Source organism: Oncorhynchus keta, chromosome 24 (assembly GCF_023373465.1).
Source record: "Oncorhynchus keta strain PuntledgeMale-10-30-2019 chromosome 24, Oket_V2, whole genome shotgun sequence".
Classification (NCBI taxonomy): Eukaryota; Metazoa; Chordata; class Actinopteri; order Salmoniformes; family Salmonidae; genus Oncorhynchus; species Oncorhynchus keta.
The window spans coordinates 28,296,932-28,317,347 of record NC_068444.1 but is presented as its reverse complement, the minus strand read 5'-3'; the positions used below and the strand labels follow the sequence as shown (position 1 = coordinate 28,317,347).

Sequence of the window (20,416 nt, the reverse complement as noted above, 5' to 3'; positions counted from 1 at the left end):
GTGGAGCACAGCCAGAAAACACATTCATCAATATGATGACTTAACACTGGAATTTAACACTGTGTGTGTGTGTGTGTGTGTGTGTGTGTGTGTGTGTGTGTGTGTGTGTGTGTGTGTGTGTGTGTGTGTGTGTGTGTGTGTGTGTGTGTGTGTGTGTGTGTGTGTGTGTGTGTGTGTGAGAGAGAGAGATAGAGAGAGCATGTGTAGGGCATTAGGGGGTTTGCTTTGTAATCCTGTGTGTGTGTGTGCATGCCTTTGTGAATGTCTGCCTGCGCGCTCAAGTGTATGTGTTAGAAGAAGAGGTTGGTGAGTCATTCATCACTGTGATAAGTTTACATGGGGACTTTGTCCAGCCATATTAATATGTGTTGAGGGTGAGAGGGAGTCAGGACATAATCAATGGTGGTGATAAATATGATTAAATGTGATTAATGATGATTAATGAGTCTCTCCTCTGAGCTGATTAATCTATTAACCCCTCTCATTTAGAAACCACACCGGGTTTACTACCAGGTTCACACACACTCACACACGCACACACACACACACACACACACACACACACACACACACACACACACACACACACACACACACACACACACACACACACACACACACACACACACACATGCTCAGTACGTGTGTGTGTATGTGTGTGTGTGTGTGTGTGTGTGTGTGTGTGTGTGTGTGTGTGTGTGTGTGTGTGTGTGTGTGTGTGTGTGTGTGTGCGTGCGTGCATGCATGCGTGTGTATGTGTGTTTGTGTGTGCGGGCGAGAGAGAGAGAGAGATAGCAGTTCCTCCACTCAGCAGTAGCAGTTCCTCTCATAAAGATTCTCAACAAGGTTCATCTCAGGGTACAATACTTTATTGAAAGCCATATAAGTACAGTAAATATGCACTATATATGCAAAGGTTTGTGGACACCCCTTCAAATTAGTGGATTTGGCTATTCCAGCCACACCCGTTGCTGACAGGTGTATAAAATCGAGCACACTGCCATGCAATCTCCATAGACAAACATTTGCAGTATAATGGTCTTACTGAAGAGCTCAGTGACTTTCAACGTGGCACCATCATAGGATGACACCTTTCCAAGTCAGTTCATCAAATTTCTGTCCTGCTAGAGCTGCCTCTGTCAACTGTATGTGCTGTTATTGTGAAGTGGAAAAGTCTAGGAGCAACAACGGCTCCGCCGCGAAGTGGTAGGCCACACAAACTGACAGAACAGGACGGGCGAATGCTGAAGCGTGTAGCACACAAAAATTATCTGTCCTCGGTTGCAACACTCACTACTGAGTTTCAAACTGCCTCTTGAAGCAACGTCAGCACAATAACTGCTCGTCTGGAGCATCATGAAATGGGTTTTCATGACCGACCAGCCACACACAAGCCTAAGATCACCATGCGCGATGCCAAGGGTCGGCTGGAGCGGTGTAAAGCTCACCGCCATTGGACTCTGGAGCAGAGGAAACACGTTATCTGGAGTGATGAATCAAACTTCACCATCTGGCAGTCTGATGGATGAATCTGGGTTTGGTGGATGCCAGGAGAACGCTACCTTCCCGAATGCATAGTGCCAACTTAAACGTTTGGTGGAGGAGGAGTAATGGTCTGGGGCTGTTTATCTTGGTTCCAGTGAAGGGAAAGCTTAATGCTACAGCATACAATGACATTCTAGACGATTTTGTGCTTGCAACTTTGTGGCAACAGTTTGGGGAAGGCCCTTTCCTGTTTCAGCATGACAATGCTCCAGTGCACAAAGCGAGGTCCATACAGAAATGGTTTGTCGAGAAAGGTGTGGATGAACTTGACTGGCCTGCACAGAGCCCTGACTTCAACCCCATAGAACACCTTTGGGATGAATTGGAACGCCGACTGCGAGCAAGGCCTAATCGCCCAACATCAGTGCCCGACCTCACTAATGCTCGTGGCTGAATGGAAGCACGTTCCTACAGCAATATTCTAATGTCTAGTGGAAAGCCTTCCCAGAAGAGTGGAGGCTGTTATAGCAGCAAAATGGAGACCAACTGAATATTAATGCCAATACTTTTGGTCATGTAGCGTATCTGGATAGAAGAACCCCTGCGGAGACACTCACCTGAGTCTCTTGGGGCCATCTGAGGCGCTGGGACCTGGGGTAGACTTGCGTTTCCGGGGGCGACCAGGTCGTCTGCGAACAGGGCTGTGAGAGGTCTCTGCTTTCTGGTGGTCATGTTTTCTCTGCAGCTTGGCTAACTCTCTCTGTTTCTCTTTGTAACGTCTCTGTATCTCCGCTAGCTGCACTCGCATCGCTAGCTCCGCCTCATCCATCGTCTCCATGGCAGCCTTCACTGGACACACCTGCAATACAAACAGACATTAAATATATAGTAGACTGTAAATGGACTGTACTGTGTGTCGTTCAGAGAGATCACTCCAGATTCAAGTTTAAATATGACGTTTTTGCAGGTCCCCAGGACGTCGGGAGACGCCGTCAAAACAATCCACTAAGGGCAGAAATATAGCTCATGTGCCTAAATACAGAATGTCGCCACTAGGGGCAATGATGAATGCTATTACAATCAAGTAGGCATGGGTTTTGCTGGGGTTTGTGGACAGGGGTGGCGGATGGGTGTAATCTGCGAGCTCCGGCGGTTGCGTGTTCAATCCCAGTGATAAGCACTCATGTTTGCAACTTCGAAATTTGACGTTTGGAGAAACGTGGAAAAGCGTCTCATTCAGCAGTGAAACTGTGCAAGCTTGTTGGTATTGTAACGCATAAAATGTAACTTGTGTGTATGTACAGTGGGGCAAAAAAGTATTTAGTCAGCCACCAATTGTGCAAGTTCTCTCACTTAAAAAGATGAGAGAGGCCTGTAATTTTCATCAAAGGTACACTTCAACTATGACAGACAAAATGAGGGGAAAAAATCCAGAAAATCACATTGTAGGAGTTTTAATGAATGTATTTGCAAATTATGATGGAAAATAAGTATTTGGTCAATAACAAAAGTTTATCTCAATACTTTGTTATATACCCTTTGTTGGTAATGACAGAGGTCAAATGTTTTCTGTAAGTCTTTACAAGGTTTTCACACACTGTTGCTGGTATTTTGGCCCATTCCTCCATGCAGATCTCCTCTAGAGCAGTGATGTTTTGGGGATGTTGCTGGGCAACACAGACTTTCAACTCCCTCCAAAGATTTTCTATGGGGTTGAGATCTGGAGACTGTCTAGGCCACTCCAGGACCTTGAAATGTTTCTTACGAAGCCACTCCTTCGTTGCCCGGGCGGTGTGTTTGGGATCATTGTCATGCTGAAAGACCCAGCCACATTTCATCTTTAATGCCCTTGCTGGTGGAAGGAGGTTTTCACTCAAAATCTCACGATACATGGCCCCATTCATTCTTTCCTTTACATGGATCAGTCGTCCTGGTCGCTTTGCAGAAAAACAGCCCCAAAGCATGATGTTTCCACCCCTATGCTTCACAGTGGGTATGGTGTTCTTTGGATGCAACTCAGCATTCTTTGTCCTCCAAACATGACGAGTTGAGTTTTTACCAAAAAGTTATATTTTGGTTTCATCTGACCATATGACATTCTCCCAATCTTCTTCTGGATCATCCAAATGCTCTCTAGCAAACTTTATTATCAGTGGTCTTGTATGTCTTCAATTTCCTAATAATTGCTCCCACAGTTGATTTCTTCAAACCAAGCTGCTTACCTATTGCAGATTCAGTTTTCCCAGCCTGGTGCAGGTCTACAATTTTGTTTCTGGTGTCCTTTGACAGCTCTTTCATCTTGGCCATAGTTTGGAGTGTGACTGTTTGAGGTTGTGGACAGGTGTCTTTTATGCTGATAACAAGTTCAAACAGGTACCATTAATACAGGTAACGAGTGGAGGACAGAGGAGCCTCTTAAAGAAGAAGTTACAGGTCTGTGAGAGCCAGAAATCTTGCTTGTTTGTAGGTGAACAAATACTTATTTTCCACCATAATTTGCAAATAAATTAATAAAAAATCCTACAATGAGATTTTCTGGATTTTTTTCCTCATTTTGTCTGTCATAGTTGAAGTGTACCTATGATGAAAATTACAGGCCTCTCTCATCTTTTTAAGTGGGAGAACTTGCACAATTGGTGGCTGACTAAATACTTTTTTTGCCCCACTATATATACATACTGTACATGTGCATTATACGTATAAGTGTGTGTGTTCAGTTCTATGTGAGTGTATACAGTTCTATGTATGTTTTGGCATACACACATACCGGCTCGTGGCGAGGCATCCAGCTGCATTTCCGTCGCAGGTTGAGGGTCCTTCTGACGGTACACTGCTGCCCCTCCCCCGTCCCTGTAGCTCCCCCCAGCTCCAGACTGCGCGCTGCAGCCAGGGTCGCCAGGCTACGCAGGTCAAAGGTCAAAACATCCTCACCTTAAAAAAAGAGAGAGGAAAAACGTTACTTCTTTCTGGTGTGAAAATATATATTTTTAAAGTGGTGTGAAAATAATATGACATGATTTGTCCTATTGCCGCCCCCTAAACAAGTGATTTACAAGCTAACTTATAGCCTTCACACCCACATCCACACCCATGCACGCAGGACCACACACTCACTCATCGGCTGAGGTAGACGGACAGAGAGAAAGAAGGAGGGAGAGCGCTAAAGGAGTGCTGTCTCTCCATCTATCACTGTCATTAACTCTGTCATTGTCACCGCCTGCAGATCAACTAGAATATTCATGAGGAACGAGCCACCCCAGACACACACACACACACACACACAGGCTGAGCTGCACAGACACAGTCATATTGCTGTGTGCAAGAGAAAAGAAGAGAGAGATGAAGGAGACAGAGGATGATAAAGACAAAGGGAGGGAGGTAAGGAGGGGGTGAAGGGAGGACGAGGCAGAGGAGAAGCAATAAGAGGCAAGGTGTTTATTGAGATATCTATTTATTCTCCTACATCTCCTCATTACTGACATGGACACAATCCAATTTACCCTACAGGAGGAGAGAGGAGGAGGGCAAGAAAGGGGCCTGAAGTCTTCTGAGAAGGAGAACGAGAGAGAAGGGGAAGATGGAGAGGGAGCGAGAGAGAGAGAGTAAGAGGGGAAGAGAGGGTGGCATTGCAAGAGAAAGAAGGAGTAGAGGAAGGGAAGGCGAGTGAGAGGCTAGACGACGAAGAGAGATTGCGATAGAGGAGAAAGAGAGAGAAAGGGATCGGTCTGCTAGGCCAAAAGGAAGCAGTGTCTGGTTTTACTACAGACCCACTCAGAGCTGGACCACTGGAGCTGAACGGCTATTCACTGACAATATTAAAAACCTGTGTGTGTGTACCTGAGCTTAAACCATAGAACAGGCAGGGTACCCAGAATATATTAAAAGTGAGGAAGGCAGGTATAAATAATAGAAAGGAAGGGATGGATGGATGGAGAGAAAGAGTGTGAATGAAAGAATGAGCAAATTAATAAATATATAAATGAATTAACCATTCCCCTCAGAGAGAGAGAGAGAAGGAGAGAGAGAGAGAGAGAGAGAGAGAGAGAGAGAGAGAGAAAGAAAGAAAGAAAGAAAGAAAGAAAGAAAGAAAGAAAGAAAGAAAGAAAGAGAGAGAGAGAGGAAGGGTGTAAGAGGCAGAGAACGAAAGCGAGTGAGGGATAGGAGGGAGGAGTAGAGGGATGTATCTCTCCTGTCCTGGAGTGGAGTCTCGTCTGTCAGACCTCTGGGCCAATGAGAGGCTCTGGTTACCCATGACTGGATGACATCACCGCTGACATCAACACGCCTAGTTTAGCCTCCCCAAGGGCGGTAGCCACAGATAGATGCCTTCCGCCACACACACACACACTCACACACTCACACACTCACACACACACACACACACACACACACACACACACACACACACACACACACACACACACACACACACACACACACACACACACACACACACACACACACACACACACACACACGTACACAGACTGTGCCTTGTAATTTTTGCACTTAGGTCGATTTTTATTATTTTATTTTATTTAACCTTTATTTAACTAGGCAAATCAGTTAAGAACAAATTCTTATTTACAATGATGGCCTAACCCGGCTAAACCCTAATCCGGATAACACTCGGCCAATTGTGCGCCGCCCTGTGGGACTCCCAATCACGGCCGGTTGTGATATAGCTTGGAATCGAACCAGGGTCTGTAGTGACGCCTCTAGTACTGAGATGCAGTGCCTTCCGCCCGCAGGCCACTCACACACAAGCAGGTGTAAACACACACAGATACGCACATGAAATCACACATACACACACAGCTGTGCTGCGTGGTATAATTTTTTGCACTTATTAATTCTGTCATCAGGGCTTGCTAAGGAAGGATTTACACAGAAGATTACATCGCTTTTTATAAATGAAAAAAGGGGGGGGGGTGGCAAACGGAGAAAAGCGCAGCCAGTGTGGTGAAGAGAAACACAGATGCTGATGGAGTGTAACAGGGATTCATCTGGGATTACTTAACAGCTTACACACACACACACACAAACACGCACGCACGCGTAAATAAAAACACGTTCTCTCAGAGGGAAAAGAGGAACGGTTTAAAGAAGAAGTGTTTTAAACAAGAGCTTCTAATTAGCCAAGCCACACTCCAGAGCCTGAGGGAGGGAAGGAGGGATGAGACACTTACACTTTTGTATTGTGTTTCTTTCTTTCTCCTATCTATCCCTTTCCCCTCTCCTCCTCCCTCCTTTTGCTCCCTACCACTCCAAACTCCTCTCCCTCACCACCACATCTCCTCCCCCAGGGAAACATTTGATCTTTGGACTTGAACAGAGGCTCTAAGAGAACAGAGGAAGGAAGCTGGACAGTCAGTGGGGACGTTGTATATATGTGTGTGTGTGTGTGTGTGTGTGTGTGTGTGTGTGTGTGTGTGTGTGTGTGTGTGTGTGTGTGTGTGTGTGTGTGTGTGTGTGTGTGTGTGTGTGTGTGTGTGTGTGTGTGTGTGTGTGTGCGTGTGCGTGTGTGCTCTCACACATTCTCTATCCACTCACTTCCTGTCTCTCTCTCCTTCTCCCTGTTCCTCTGCAGTATCCCCAGCTCAGCCAACTCTCCCAGGATCTCCATGCCTCGGTGTGGGAGTGGGCACGGGGCGGGCAGGAGTGTATTGGAGGGGGGCACAGGGGGGTAGCAGGCATCCCGGGTGGCACACAATGCTGCGGCAATAAGAAGCTCCAGACTCCAGATGCAGGGATCATCACTGAGGGTGGAGGCTGAGGTTGGGGCTGGAGAGGGCCGTGGGCTGCTTAGTATCTCTACAGAGGCTTCACTCGTACTCATCCTAACTTCCTCCTTCTCCTTTTCCTTCTCCTTCTCCTCCACATCATCACCCTTCTCTCTCTCCTCCTTCTCCCCATGTCCAGTTAGCTCAAGGGGCAGGGAAACAGTACAATCTGGTAGGTGGTTATTTTTCAATTCTGCTGAACTTTCCTCCTTCTCATCTTTCTTCGCTTTTGCTGGTTGTGGGTCCTTCAAGCCAGCTGGCTGGACCAGGCCGCCCACAGAGACCTCTCCTTTCTGGGCATCCTCAGAAGCAGAGACTGGGGCTAGAGATGGAGCTGGAAGTATGGCTGGGGATGCGGCTGAGGTTGAAACTTGGGAAGGAAACGGCGCCATTTCAAGAGTCTTCACTCCACTGCCAAATAGTGGGGGCTCAGATACTGATTGGCCCTCCACCTCTGCTCCTTCTCGTTCCCTTTCTACAACTCCACTAGATTCTACAACTTTACACCCGTTCTCCTTCTTCTCTGGTTTTGCCTCCTCATCCTCCACAATCCTCACGGTGTGTGGACAGGGCTTAGGGCAGGGCTCAGCTGGCTCCACCTCCAGATCAGCATGTTCAGCCAATCGAGCCTCCTCTGGGGAAGGACCAGCCTTGTAACCCATGGTGATTTCTGGATAGGTGTAACCTGGTGGAAGATCTGGGAGACAGAAAAAAATGAAACTCCTTTAGTCAAGAGTGACTAATAATCAATCAATCATTCAATCAATAAGGCAACAGAGCTTTAGTTGAGGAAGCATTGATACAGCAAGTGTAGTCTATAGGCAGTAAGAAATAGGGCATCCCAGCAGCAGCAGTTTGTGCATCTAGGCTATATGTCCATGTGTATGTGTAGGGGATATTGATGACACCCTGCTGCCGGGCTAAGATTGCAGTGCCGACCCTGTCACCCCACAACCCTGTTATTGATGGTATCCCTCCGCCCCCTGACAACGCCGCCAGATGAATGCATATCCTTCCGCCTGCTGTCTTTCAAGGACCTCTGAAGGATAAGGAGGGGCTATCAGAAATGTTTCTGACCTCGCTCATATAGAGTACACACACACATTCAACACACACATGCAGAAACACGCACACACACGCACTCAAAGACACAGACTAGAGTCCAACCTTGCTTCAAACGTTCTTCGCAGAATCAAAGAATAACAGGCTTCACAGACCAAGGATTCTTATCTTTCCTGCAGCATCTTCATCTCTCAACGTCTCTGCTACTATCTGTTCTCCTTCTTTTTTTCCATATCCTTCTTTCACCAATTCTATATAAATGTTTATTTCTCCCTCTACTCCTCTTGCTTTCTCTCTCACACACATTCTCGCTCTATCTCCTCCTATTTCCCTGTCCCTCCCTCCTCCTCCTCAATCTCAGTAGTAAATGGAGGCTGGTACAGACTCTAACCTTGGGAACTGATGAAATATTCCAGTGTTTCTCCTCTCTCCTCCACAGAGGGAATCAGGGATAAGACTGCTATGTGTCTCTCGGTTTATTAGTTGCTGTTGATGAATACTATATCAGAAATAAAGACACAGTGCAAGAGAACGTGCCAGAGACTAAAGCTCAAGTGTTTGTCACAGTGTGGTGCATATTTGTGAGTAGAATGAAGAATGGGGGAGAGTGTGGATAAAGTTCGTAGGCTACTTGCGTGTGACGGGGTCAGAGTGCACCAGGAAACATACAGCTCAGACATCAGTCCATCAATCCAAACTCACCTGGCTCTAAGGATTGTGGGTAATCCTGAGGCGGCTGCCCCTCTCCTCTTTCCCCTCTTTCCGCTCCTTTCAACAGGTGTGAGGGGGCGGGGCTTAGAGCTGGGGATCTAGGGGCTGCAGCCGCAGGGCTGGGGGCGGGATTTAAACGGTTCTGGGGGTGTGTTCTCCTGGAAGGGGAGTTGCAGCATGGTGCTTGGCGACTGCTGGGACACACCCCCTGGGAGGGAGGGGCGGTCTTGGAGGGAGGGGTATGGGAGAAGGGCTTAGCAGCACGGGAGGTTCTCGAAGTGTCGTGGAGAGGAGGGTCGTCAATGGTGATAGTGGTGTCCTCTGCCTTCCTCTGTAGGGAGGTGGGGGGGAAGGAGAGCCTTAAAGAATAGCCACATACTGTATTCCTTCAGCTGATTCAAATAATCAACTCATCATCAAGTTTTGATTATATGTATCAGCTGTGTAGTGCTAGGGCAAAAACCAACGCGTGCACCCAGGGGAAACCCAGGACCCAGTTTGGGAAACACTGCCCTAAAAGACAAAAAAAACCTTGCGTACCAGAATAATGTAATAAATCGATTGAATGAATGATTCAATCTAGTTGACATCAGTAAAGTATGTTTTGTCTTTCCTCTTTCATCTCTGCTTCCCTTGTGCAGCAAAGACGTTTAGGGGCCGGGGAGAAAATGCAATAACCCTTCAAAAAACTCCTGTTCCAGAGTAAAAATTCACATTTGTTGTATAATTATTCTGCAAGAGTTAATATTATATTAGGTTATGTGAAAGGTTATAGACCGACAGTCAGTGTCCAGATTTCAGTTAGGCTATTATTCCATCCATTTAACCCATCTGAACAGTAGCCTACAGTTCCCTACAGTCCGGTCTTGTGACTTTGAATATGCATAGTGCCTCACAATCATCACGCATGACATAGCCAGCACTGCTATCATCCTCTTTTGCCACTTCACCAAATATTTCCCAAACATTAGAATACTGTTCTGGCCCTCCTATTTATTTTCAACTCTCCATTTCGCAGCTTTCCTCTTATTGAATTAAACTCTGACATTGTACTTTTTGCCTCAGTGGATCAACATTAACTTTTTCTGCCCACGTTCCCAAAAGCTTTTTGGCAATTGGCGTGTATTTGGAGCACTACAGCTAGTCTCTATAGTTTAGGCTTGGGCTATGTACCAACACAAGATACAAATAATCAAAGAAGAACCTGAACAAGAATTATATACAATACCAGTCAAAAGTTTGGACACACCTACTCATTCAAGGATTTTTCTTTATTTTTGCTATTTTCTATACTGTATAATAATTGTGAATACATCAAAACTATGAAATAACACATATGGAATCATGTAGTAACCAACATTTTTTTTAAACAAAATTAAATATATTTTTGATTTTAGATTCTTCAAAGTAGCCTCCCTTTGCCTTGTTGACTGCTTTGCACACTCATTCTCTCAACCAGCTTCACCTGGAATAGTTTACCAACAGTCTTGAAGTTCCCACATATGCTGAGCACTTGTTGGCTGCTTTTCCTTCACTATGCAGTTCAACTCATCCCAAACCATCTCAATTGGGTTGAGGTCGGGTGATTGCGGAGGCCAAGTCATCTGATGCAGCACTTCATCACTCTCCTTCTTGGTCAAATAGTCCTTACATAGCCTGGAGGTGTGTTGGGTCATTGAAAAACAGATGTGATAGCATATTGCTGCAGAATGCTGTGGTAGCCATGCTGATTAAGTGTGCCTTGAATTTTAAATAAATCACTGACAGTGTCACCAGCAAAGCACCCCCACACGATCACATCTCCTCCTCCATGCTTCACGGTTGGAACCACACACGCAGAGATCGTTCACCTACTCTGCGTCTCACAAAGACACGGTGGTTGGAACCAAAAATCTCAAATTTGGACCCATCAGTCCAAAGGACAGATTTCCACCGGTCTAATGTCCATTGCTCGTGTTTCTTGGCCCAAGCAAGTCTCTTCTTCTTATTGGTGTCCTTTAGTAATGTTTTCTTAGCAGCAATTCGACCATGAAGGCCTTATTCACTCAGTCTCCTCTGAACAGTTAATGTTGAGATGTGTCTGTTACTTGAACACTGTGAAGCATGTATTTGAGCTGCGATTTCTGAGGCTGGTAACTCCAATGAACTTATCCTCTGCAGCAGAGGTAATTCTGGGTCTTCCTTTCCTGTGGCGGTCCTCATGAGAGCCAGTTTCATTATAGTGCTTGATGTTTTTGCGACTGCACTTGAAATTCTTGAAACTTTCTGCATTGTCTGACCTTCATGTCTTAAAGTAATGACGGACTGTCGTTTCTCTTTGCTTATTTGAGCTGTTCTTGCCATAACATGGACTTGGTTGTTTACCAAATAGGGATATCTTCTGTACACCACCCATACCTTGTCACAACACAACTGATTGGCTCAAACGCATTAAGAAGGAAAGAATTGACACAAATGAACTTTTAACAAGGCACAGCTGTTAATTGAAATGCATTCCAGGTGACTACCTCATGAATCTGGTTGAGAGAATGTCAAGAGTTTACAAAGCTGTCATCAGGGCAAAGGGTGGCTACATTGAAGAATCTCAAATATAAAATATGTTTTGATTTGTTTAACACTTTTTTGGTTACTACATGATTCCATATGTGTTATTTCATATTTTTTTATGTCTTCCCTTTTATAATACAATGTAGAAATGAGTAAAAATGAAGAAAAACCCTGGAATGAGGCTGGCACTGTATTTATGCATGTTTCATGTTTTTTCCCCTCTTTATTCAACCCGCCCACCACTCACCCGACCTTCATCCACACAATATCCCATGACCCACATGGATTACGGGTTATGAGTCAGCCCATGCATCACTACAGACCATCATGTTAGGAACACAATGGGGTTTATTGGGTGAATGCCACAAGCTAGTACAGACATTTTCAGCCAGCCAAAGGTCACTGGCAGTCTGCTAGGAACCTTTGTCTCTTGACAAAATGCTTTCTCTTTAAAAATGGCCTGGTTTCCCCTTTCTCTGTGTTGAAACATCTTTGGCTCTTGTGGTTGAGAATCAACAGTCTACAACTGAATATGCTGAAAATGGTGAAAGCATGAACTCTGGGTTTGTTTCAACATGTTGTTTCCTAATATATGTGTGCATACTGTTAAACAATACAAGTGTTGCTCATGGTCAAGGGGGAAACTGCAGTGTAAAAAGCCAATTTGGCTAACGTAAATGGGAGCAAAAGTCACTGTGGTAAAGAGTATTCTCTCCATGAAAAGTTACACACGAGTGCTGAGAGTGTGTGTGTTACCTGTGAATCGCGGGTGTGTTTACCTGTGAGAGTGTGTGTTGTCGATGCAGGTGCTCCATGGCCCTGTGTTGTTGCTGGTGGTGCTGATGCTGCAGGGCGTAGAGCTCCTGTTGCCGTAGGAACGGCGAACGGGAGTAAACAGCGTGATGCTGCATGTGGGGGGAGGGACCTCGGGCTCCGTAGACCGAGGGCCACAGAGCTGACTGGTCCATCACATCTAAAGAGAGAGAAAGAGAGAGAGATAGTGGTATTGATAGTGGTATTTTCAGTCTGTTCTGTTCAAATCGATAAAGCGTGATTGAATTTTACTTTCAGAAAGGGACTGAGTGTGTGAGAGAAAGAGAGCGCAAGTAAGAGACTGTGTGTGTGTGTGAGTGAGAGCAAGAGAGAGAGTAAGGGTGTGTGGAAGCAGCTGTGTTATTTCTATCAGTGTGGCCTCAGACATCACTCTCTCCCTCTCTCTTTCTCTTTATCTCTCAATTTCTCATGGTGGTGTCTTTATGTGCATGGCAAGACATACATTCCCATATGCCCCACCCCTTCGTGGCTGCCACTGCCGTCGCTGGGAACCTTTGTTCTGTGAGATTAGCCTGAGTGGGCTTATGTTTCCCTGGGGAAGGGTTCAGTGGATGCACTTCCCCTCTCTGTAGGAACTCCTAAGGAGCGAGGCAAGGGAGCAGGCAGATAATTACATTTCACAGCCTGTTTGCAAAAGAGCAGTAACACACACACACACCACAAACATCTGACTCCACCACACCACACCACACACACACACCACCAAACTCCACCACATAGGAACACACCAACACACACTCATCCCACACACTGCATCTCTCTCTCTGTGGCTGAACCATGAGAAGCGGTGCCATCTCTCTCCCTGAATTTTAGTATCATTAGCTAATCATAGTAAAATGGTTGGCTAAGTCCCTCTGTCAGAGACTCTGTGTTTTATGGCTCTGTTAATGGGAGCAGATATTCTAATGTCTCCTCTCTGAGTGTAAAGCATTATGCAAGCCATTCTAATGGAGGTTCATCTTCAGCGCCGGCTAACTGTCTGGGTGTGTGTGTGTGAGTGTGTGTGTGTGTGTTTGTGCGTGTGCGCGTGTGCGTGTGTGTCTGTGTGTGGCCTGCATGTGTGTTTGTGTGTCTTACCCAGGTGGTGGTGAGCTCCAGGCTCAGAGGGCAGGACCACCAGGGAGCCAGAGGGGTCCTGGGACAGAGGCAGGACAGGCTGCAGGGGGCTGGGCAGGCCAGGGCCGAACCCTGGGCCCATACTCTGGTGCAGAGCAGCATGGCTCAGACCTGAGAGAGAGAAAACACAAAATTAGAACATGAACTTTGAGTTTGTTTCAACATGTTTTTTCCACACTTCCTGATCCATGTGTAAAGACAGTTGCACAACAATACGAGTGTTTGTCATGGTCTGTGGGGAAACTGTATTGAGGAAAACAAGAATGCTCAGCTCACCATATGAATGGCCCATCCAGAGGGAGGGACTTCCAGTCCGCTGCATCCAATGGTGGTGGGCATGAGCAGAAGGGTCTCCACCTAATTGGCTGGCCCCGCCGGGCACCAGAAGGTGAGAGGTCAGGTCACCATGGCAACTGCTGGATGGGTGGATCCTGGCAAACTCCCCTCTCTCCTTGTTTTCCCTGATGAGGAGTTCTCTGTCTCGGTCGAGGTGATGAAGGCTCAGCTGCTCTTCTGTCATCCTCTTCCTCTCTTCTGCCTCCCGGCCCAGCGGGTACACAGAGCGAGACATACCTGGCAACACACACAGCAGGAGAGAGAGGGTTTAGAAAGCAGATCTGGTAACCCTTAAACAAAGCTAGCCTAGCAATGCCATAATTCTTAATAAGTCATGCCAGATTTCTAAACACAACGCAGCTGTTGAAAGAGTTGAAAAAACATTTTAAAAACATTCCAATACTGAAGCTAAGACTAACATGCGTGCATAAATACGGAGACATACAGATACATAGATACAGCTCTCACCTTTGATGCTGGGCAGCACCCTGCCCTGTCGGCTGTGTCCTGGGGGGGTATCAGACGGGCGTTGGGGGGGCTCTCTCTGCCGGGCAACCGCCACAGCTATACCCACAGGGGGCTGTCGCACCTCCCCCTCCCCGTGTGTCTCCCCCGCCTCCCTCCCCCCTCTTCCCCCTCCGTCCATCCTTTCCCCCTCGCTAGTGGACCCTCTCCTAGGGGGTAGGGGCTGTTTGGGGGGATCCTGAGGGGCGCTGGGTCTACCCCCCTTCACTCCCTTCTCGCCGCCTTGCTTCAGGCAGCCCAGCCCCCCGAAGGGACTCCTCTGGGAGAGCAGCAAAGGCTGCTGCGAACTGTAGTTCATTAGGTTCTTCATGGCGCTGCTCTCTCCCTCTGGGTTGGGGGAGGAGTGGGGGTGAGAGGGGTGAGGCGATGTCATAGACTGCTGTTGGTCATGGGGGTTTTGAGTCCTGTTATCGGGGTAGGACTCTGTGTGGGGGGACATCCTCCTCTCGTCCTCTTGAGGACCTCTCAGTACCCCCCAAGGGTGTAGTGTGGGGGGCGTTTGAACCCCGTACCCCATGACAACACCACTCTCACCATTCTGATTCTGATTCTGACTCTGCCTACCCCCCTCTCTCCCCCTTTCAGTCCCTGATCCATCAGAACCTGACCCGCTGCCATGACTACTGTGCTGCTGGTGCTTTATCCTAGCAACCTTCTGCCCCACTCTTTGGGCTCTCCCCCCTGACCCCCCCTTTCCCTCAGGAGGAGCTGAGTGTGAACAGTCCCGGAAGGGCGGGGTGCTGGCGTAGGGCCCAGTCTTGGTGGCATGGTGCCCAACCCCGGGGTAAGCGCTCTGGGCTTCAAGAGGCAGGGAGGGCCGGTAGACCTCTAGGACCTCCAAGTCTCCCCTGGAAGAAGAAGCCTCTAGGCTGCAGGAGCGAGGCCCGGGCTTGGGGTTAGGGTGGTGGGACTGGGGGTTAGAGGTATGGGGCTGAGGCTGGGATTTGGGCTGGTTGTTCTGGCTGTGGTGGTGTTGGTTGTATTTGTGGTTCTGGTTCCAGTCTGGAGGCTTGTCTGCCTTGCCGTAGCCCAGCTGCTGTTGATGGGGCTGTGGCTGCTGCGTCTGGGACGACGGCTTCCTCTGGCAGTTACTAGACTGAGGATGATGAGGATTAAGAAGTGAATGAAGACCTTCACTAGACCCTCCACCTCTTCCTCCTCCTCCGCTCTTCTCTGCCCCTTTTACATCCTTAGCTCCACTTCCACCCACTCCTCCTCCAGCAACACGGCAGTCAGGGGACCCCATGTCCCCAAAAGGCCCGACCGAGGGAACGTACGTAGGGCCAGAGCCTTTCGCCTCCCTCCCTGATCCTCTATCTTTAGGGGGGGTGAGAGTAAGGGGGGCAGGTGGAGGAGGGCAGTAGAACTCCGGGTGGGGGTGATGGGGATGGTGAGGATGGTGCAGCCAGCCCCCTCCCACAGCAGGCCCCATATGTAGTGGTGGAGGAGGGGGAGGGGGCATGGAGTAGGAAGCCATGGCATGGGGGTTGTGGGGTCCCATCATGGCTGCTCGACGCAGACAGTCTGACGAGGAGGAGGGGACAGTTTCACTTATCCTCATTTCCCCACTCACGCCCCCTTCCTTGGAGCATCGTCTCGCCCCCCCCACTACCACTCCCCTGGGGTCTGTTACCCCCTTCACCCCCACCCCCACAGCTGTTCAGGGATGCAGCCTTGGACCCAGACCCAGAGTCTCCATTGGATAGTTTACTTAGTTGTGCACAGTTGGTCATGTGTTTGGCACCCTGGTTTAAGGGGTCGTTTCCATGCTTTGCGGAGTCGTCCCTGTATTCCGTGGGCAGGTTGGGGGTTTTGTGTCTGTGGTCCTCCTCACCAATGTGAGTGGGGAGGAAGTGGGGGTGAGAAAGCGCATGAGGCTGATGTTGATGGTGGTGATGATGATGTCGCTCTTTGCTCTCCTGGGGCCTCTCTTTGCTGCTGGATCTCTCTCTCGACACACTCTTTTCCACCATCCCCGGTTCTTTGGAGCTCTTTTGGGATCCCCCTCCCCCTCCTCCTCCTTCCCCAGAGTCTGTTTCCCTGCTGCAGGACCCCAGAGGATGTCCAGGGGCGGTCCTAGACAGTGGCGGAAGGCTGTGATTGGTTGAGAGAAGAGGGGGCTGGGACGGCAGACTTCTCAGATAGAAATGATCTGAAAAGAGAAAAAACTAATAAAAAACATGTATAAGGTTGCAAAATGTAAAAAATAAAAATAGGAAAATAAAAATGTTTTTAATTTGGCTGATGTCATTTCACTACAAAATTACAAAATTGCAAAATACAGAAAGTGGTTCTGTAGCTACAAAAAAACCACACACAAACACACACACACACACACACACACACACACACACACACACACACACACACACACACACACACACACACACACACACACACACACACACACACACACACACACACACACACCTTTCTGAGTGTCGTAGAATCGGTGCTGTCCGTAGAGAACGCTGCTGTTGCTATGGTGATCCAAGTGGCTCATGGGAAGAAAGGGGGAGGTCAGACCTCCTGAATAACGGGGATACCCTGAGAGAGAAAGAGAGAGAAAGAGGAGAGGAGAGAGAGAGACCGGATGGAAGAGAGACAGGATGGAGAGGGGAGAGAGAAGTTCAATGAAATTCAATGTCATTTTGAACACAAGACCTCTATTAAATGGCCCCAACATGATTATCCCCATCATTTACAGTGGACACAGCGGTGACAACAACCATAACAGAGTGTAACTGACAAGAACTGAGTATTTTTCAGGATGAAATTTGCTTATACAAAACAAGCCTGTGTTTTTCTCTTCAGGATGCTCATCCAAGACAAATAGTGGTGCCCTTAACCCATTTCAACCCGCCTTTACACACACACGCACGCAAGCACACACACGCACGCACGCACGCACGCACGCACGCACGCACGCACGCACGCACGCACACACACACACACACACACACACACACACACACACACACACACACACACACACACACAGTTCTTCCCAGGGGGTCAGCGGGAGGTAAATAGTCGTTCTGCTCAACTCCTTGCCTCAAAGAACATTGAACTGCATCCTGGGATAGCGGAGGCCTCAACGGGGGGTGAGAGGATATTTATGTGAAAACTAAATATTTCTGTCACCATGAAGCAGACAAAACACACAAACCAGACACACAAACCACACACACACACACACACACACACACACACACACACACACACACACACACACACACACACACACACACACACACACACACACACATCAAACACATTCAAACATGTAGTCCTGCACACGCACAAACACACGTTGCACACACCGGGCCTACTACACACAGTGAGAGTTACCAAAAGGCTTGATGTGTGCGCGTGTGTGTGTGTGTATGTGTGTCTGTTTGTGCCCTTTCCCAAACTGGTTTCCCAGCTGGTTTCAAGCCCCACAGTGTCCTTGCCGGCCGGTTAATTGACAGCAGTTAACAGTTTAACGGTGGTGGCCAAAGTAAACAGCACTCCATAAAACTCATCCTCCACATTCCTCAGAAGCACAAAACCACCAACACCCCTGACATGCTGGTCCCACTCGGTGTGTCTGTGGGAGTGTGTTTGTGCGTGTGTGTGTGCGTGTGTGCATGTGTGTGTGTGCGTGCGTGGATATGTGTGTTTTTTAACAACCAGTTCATCTAAATGGCCACAATTAACCAAAAGGCTCCATCGGCCATCTAGAGGCAGTCATAGGCTAATGGTGAGGGATACACCTCACAGAGGGAGGGGGAGGAGAGGGAGGGGAAAGGAAGGGGAGGAGAGAAGGGGATCAGAGAGAGATGGAGGAGAAGGAGACAGGGGACAAGAATGGGGGGATACGGAGTGAGAACATTCACACACCAAAACAGTTTGAGAACTCTGTCAATAAAAACTCTCATCTGTAGGGTAGGGAGTTGGAGTAGAGGAGTGAGAGAATAAGGAGAGAGGGAAGAGGGATGTAGAGAGGATGGAAGATGAAGGACAAAATGAACGGGAGTGGAGAGCTTTAAGATAAAAAAAGAAGAAAGGAAGGAAGGAAAAGCAAGAACACATGGGAAACAGGGAAGACAAGAACAGGTGCTTCACAGAGAGAGAGTGTGTGTGTGTGTGTGTGTGTGTGTGTGTGTGTGTGTGTGTGTGTGTGTGTGTGTGTGTGTGTGTGTGTGTGTGTGTGTGTGTGTGTGTGTGTGTGTGTGTGTGTGTGTGTGTGTGTGTGTGTGTGTGTCCAGGCTCTCCTCTCTGTACTGGCTGTGCTTCACTCTCTGGACCGGGGCCAGCTGGCAGTCTGCCTACTGGTGCTCCCTGGCTTGGATTCTTCAAAACAATCATTTGTAGTGTGTGTGTGTGTGTGTGTGTGTGTGTGTGTGTGTGTGTGTGTGTGTGTGTGTGTGTGTGTGTGTGTGTGTGTGTGTGTGTGTGTGTGTGTGTGTGTGTGTGTGTGTGTGTGTATGTGCATGCGTGCGTGTTCATACACACACACACATCAAAGGTGAGCCACACAGAGAGGAATCCGTCTGATACTCACAAACGTTTTCGCTCGCTCTCTTTTTCTCCTCTCTCTCGCCCCCTTGCTCTCTCCCCCTCTCTTTTCTCCTTGCTCTCTCCCCCTCTCTTTTTCTCCTCTCTCTCACCCTCTTGCTCTCTCCCCCTCTCTTTTTCTCCTCTCTCTCGCCCCCTTGCTTTCTCCCCCCTCTCTTTTTCTCCTCTCTCTCGCCCCCTTGCTCTCTCCCCCCTCTCTTTTTCTCCTCTCTCTCGCCCCCTTGCTCTCTCCCCCCTCTCTTTTTCTCCTCTCTCTCCCCCTCGCTCTCTCCCCCTCTCTTTTTCTCCTCTCTCTCTCCCTCGCTCTCTCCCCCTCTCTTTTTCTCCTCTCTCCCCCCCTCGCTCTCTCCCCCCTCTCTTTTTCTCCTCTCCCCCCCTCGCTCTCTCCCCCTCTCTTTTTCTCCTCTCTCTCCCCCTTGCTCTCTCCCCCTCTCTTTTTCTCCTCTCTCTCCCCCTCTCTTTTTCTCCTCTCTCCCCCTCTCTTTTTCTCCTCTCTCCCCCCTCTCTTTTTCTCCCCACTCCATCTCCCTGTATTTCTCCTGCTCTCACTGTCGTGCTCTCACAATTCAACACTTCCGCTCTCTTTTACTCTTTCTATGAATTCAATTCAATCCAAATAAGCTCCAGGCAGTCTTACATTAACAACAAGAAAACATGATCAACTCTCCCTCTCTCTGACTAGTATGCTGCTTTCACAGTATATATCTGCACCTACCTACACTAACATGCATAAACAGATACACAAACATACCTTTTCACACATATACACACGCATGCAGTGAGTATTCCAAACCGTCATTGGTTAGTTGAGAAACGCTGAAAACAACATTCTGGTTTGTGTTATCTGTTTTAGCTCATCTCCCCTTGAAACTGCACACACACACACACACACACACACACACACACACACACACACACACACACACACACACACACACACACGCACACACGCACGCACGCACGCACACACACACACACACACACGGACGCACACACACACACACAGACACAAACACACACCTGACTGGGGTAGATAACTGAGACAACCACTCTTTCTGACCGCAAACGGTTAACAGCCAAAAGAAGACATGGTGCACCCTTCCAGAAGACACAAAACACGTGTATGTGTGTGTAGCAGGAAGGGGCCGTTGGAGGTCGGTTAGCCCAGAGGGGCCCTGAGGGCGGGGCTGCGGTCTGAGAGAGGGGGGCGACGGGGTATAGGGGCTCCCGAAACCTGAAGCTACACTCCTGATACCCACAAGGAGGGCGGGGGGTAAGTGAGGAGAGACGGGGCTGAGAGAAGAGATGAGAGGGGAAAGACTATGAGAGAGGGGGAGAGAGAAAGGAGTGGGGCAACAGAGAGAGTGAGCAAGCATTCACACACACATCCACACACACACCCTCCCATTCCCTGTTCCCAGAGAGTGTAATCCCAGGTCTGATAGATAGAGAAA

General features: G+C 48.3%; 1 protein-coding gene across 1 annotated transcript in view; it reads right to left on the bottom strand.

Moving 5' to 3' along the window:
* Positions 1-20,416, bottom strand: part of LOC118402905 (BAH and coiled-coil domain-containing protein 1) — a 79,535-nt gene that overhangs the window by 19,573 nt on the left and 39,546 nt on the right. The window contains 10 exon segments of the mRNA XM_052478045.1: positions 2,103-2,344; positions 4,253-4,416; positions 7,039-7,965; positions 9,033-9,372; positions 12,368-12,561; positions 13,500-13,649; positions 13,815-14,111; positions 14,343-16,014; positions 16,016-16,551; positions 16,830-16,946. Of these exon segments, the coding sequence (XP_052334005.1) occupies positions 2,103-2,344; positions 4,253-4,416; positions 7,039-7,965; positions 9,033-9,372; positions 12,368-12,561; positions 13,500-13,649; positions 13,815-14,111; positions 14,343-16,014; positions 16,016-16,551; positions 16,830-16,946 (4,639 nt within the window).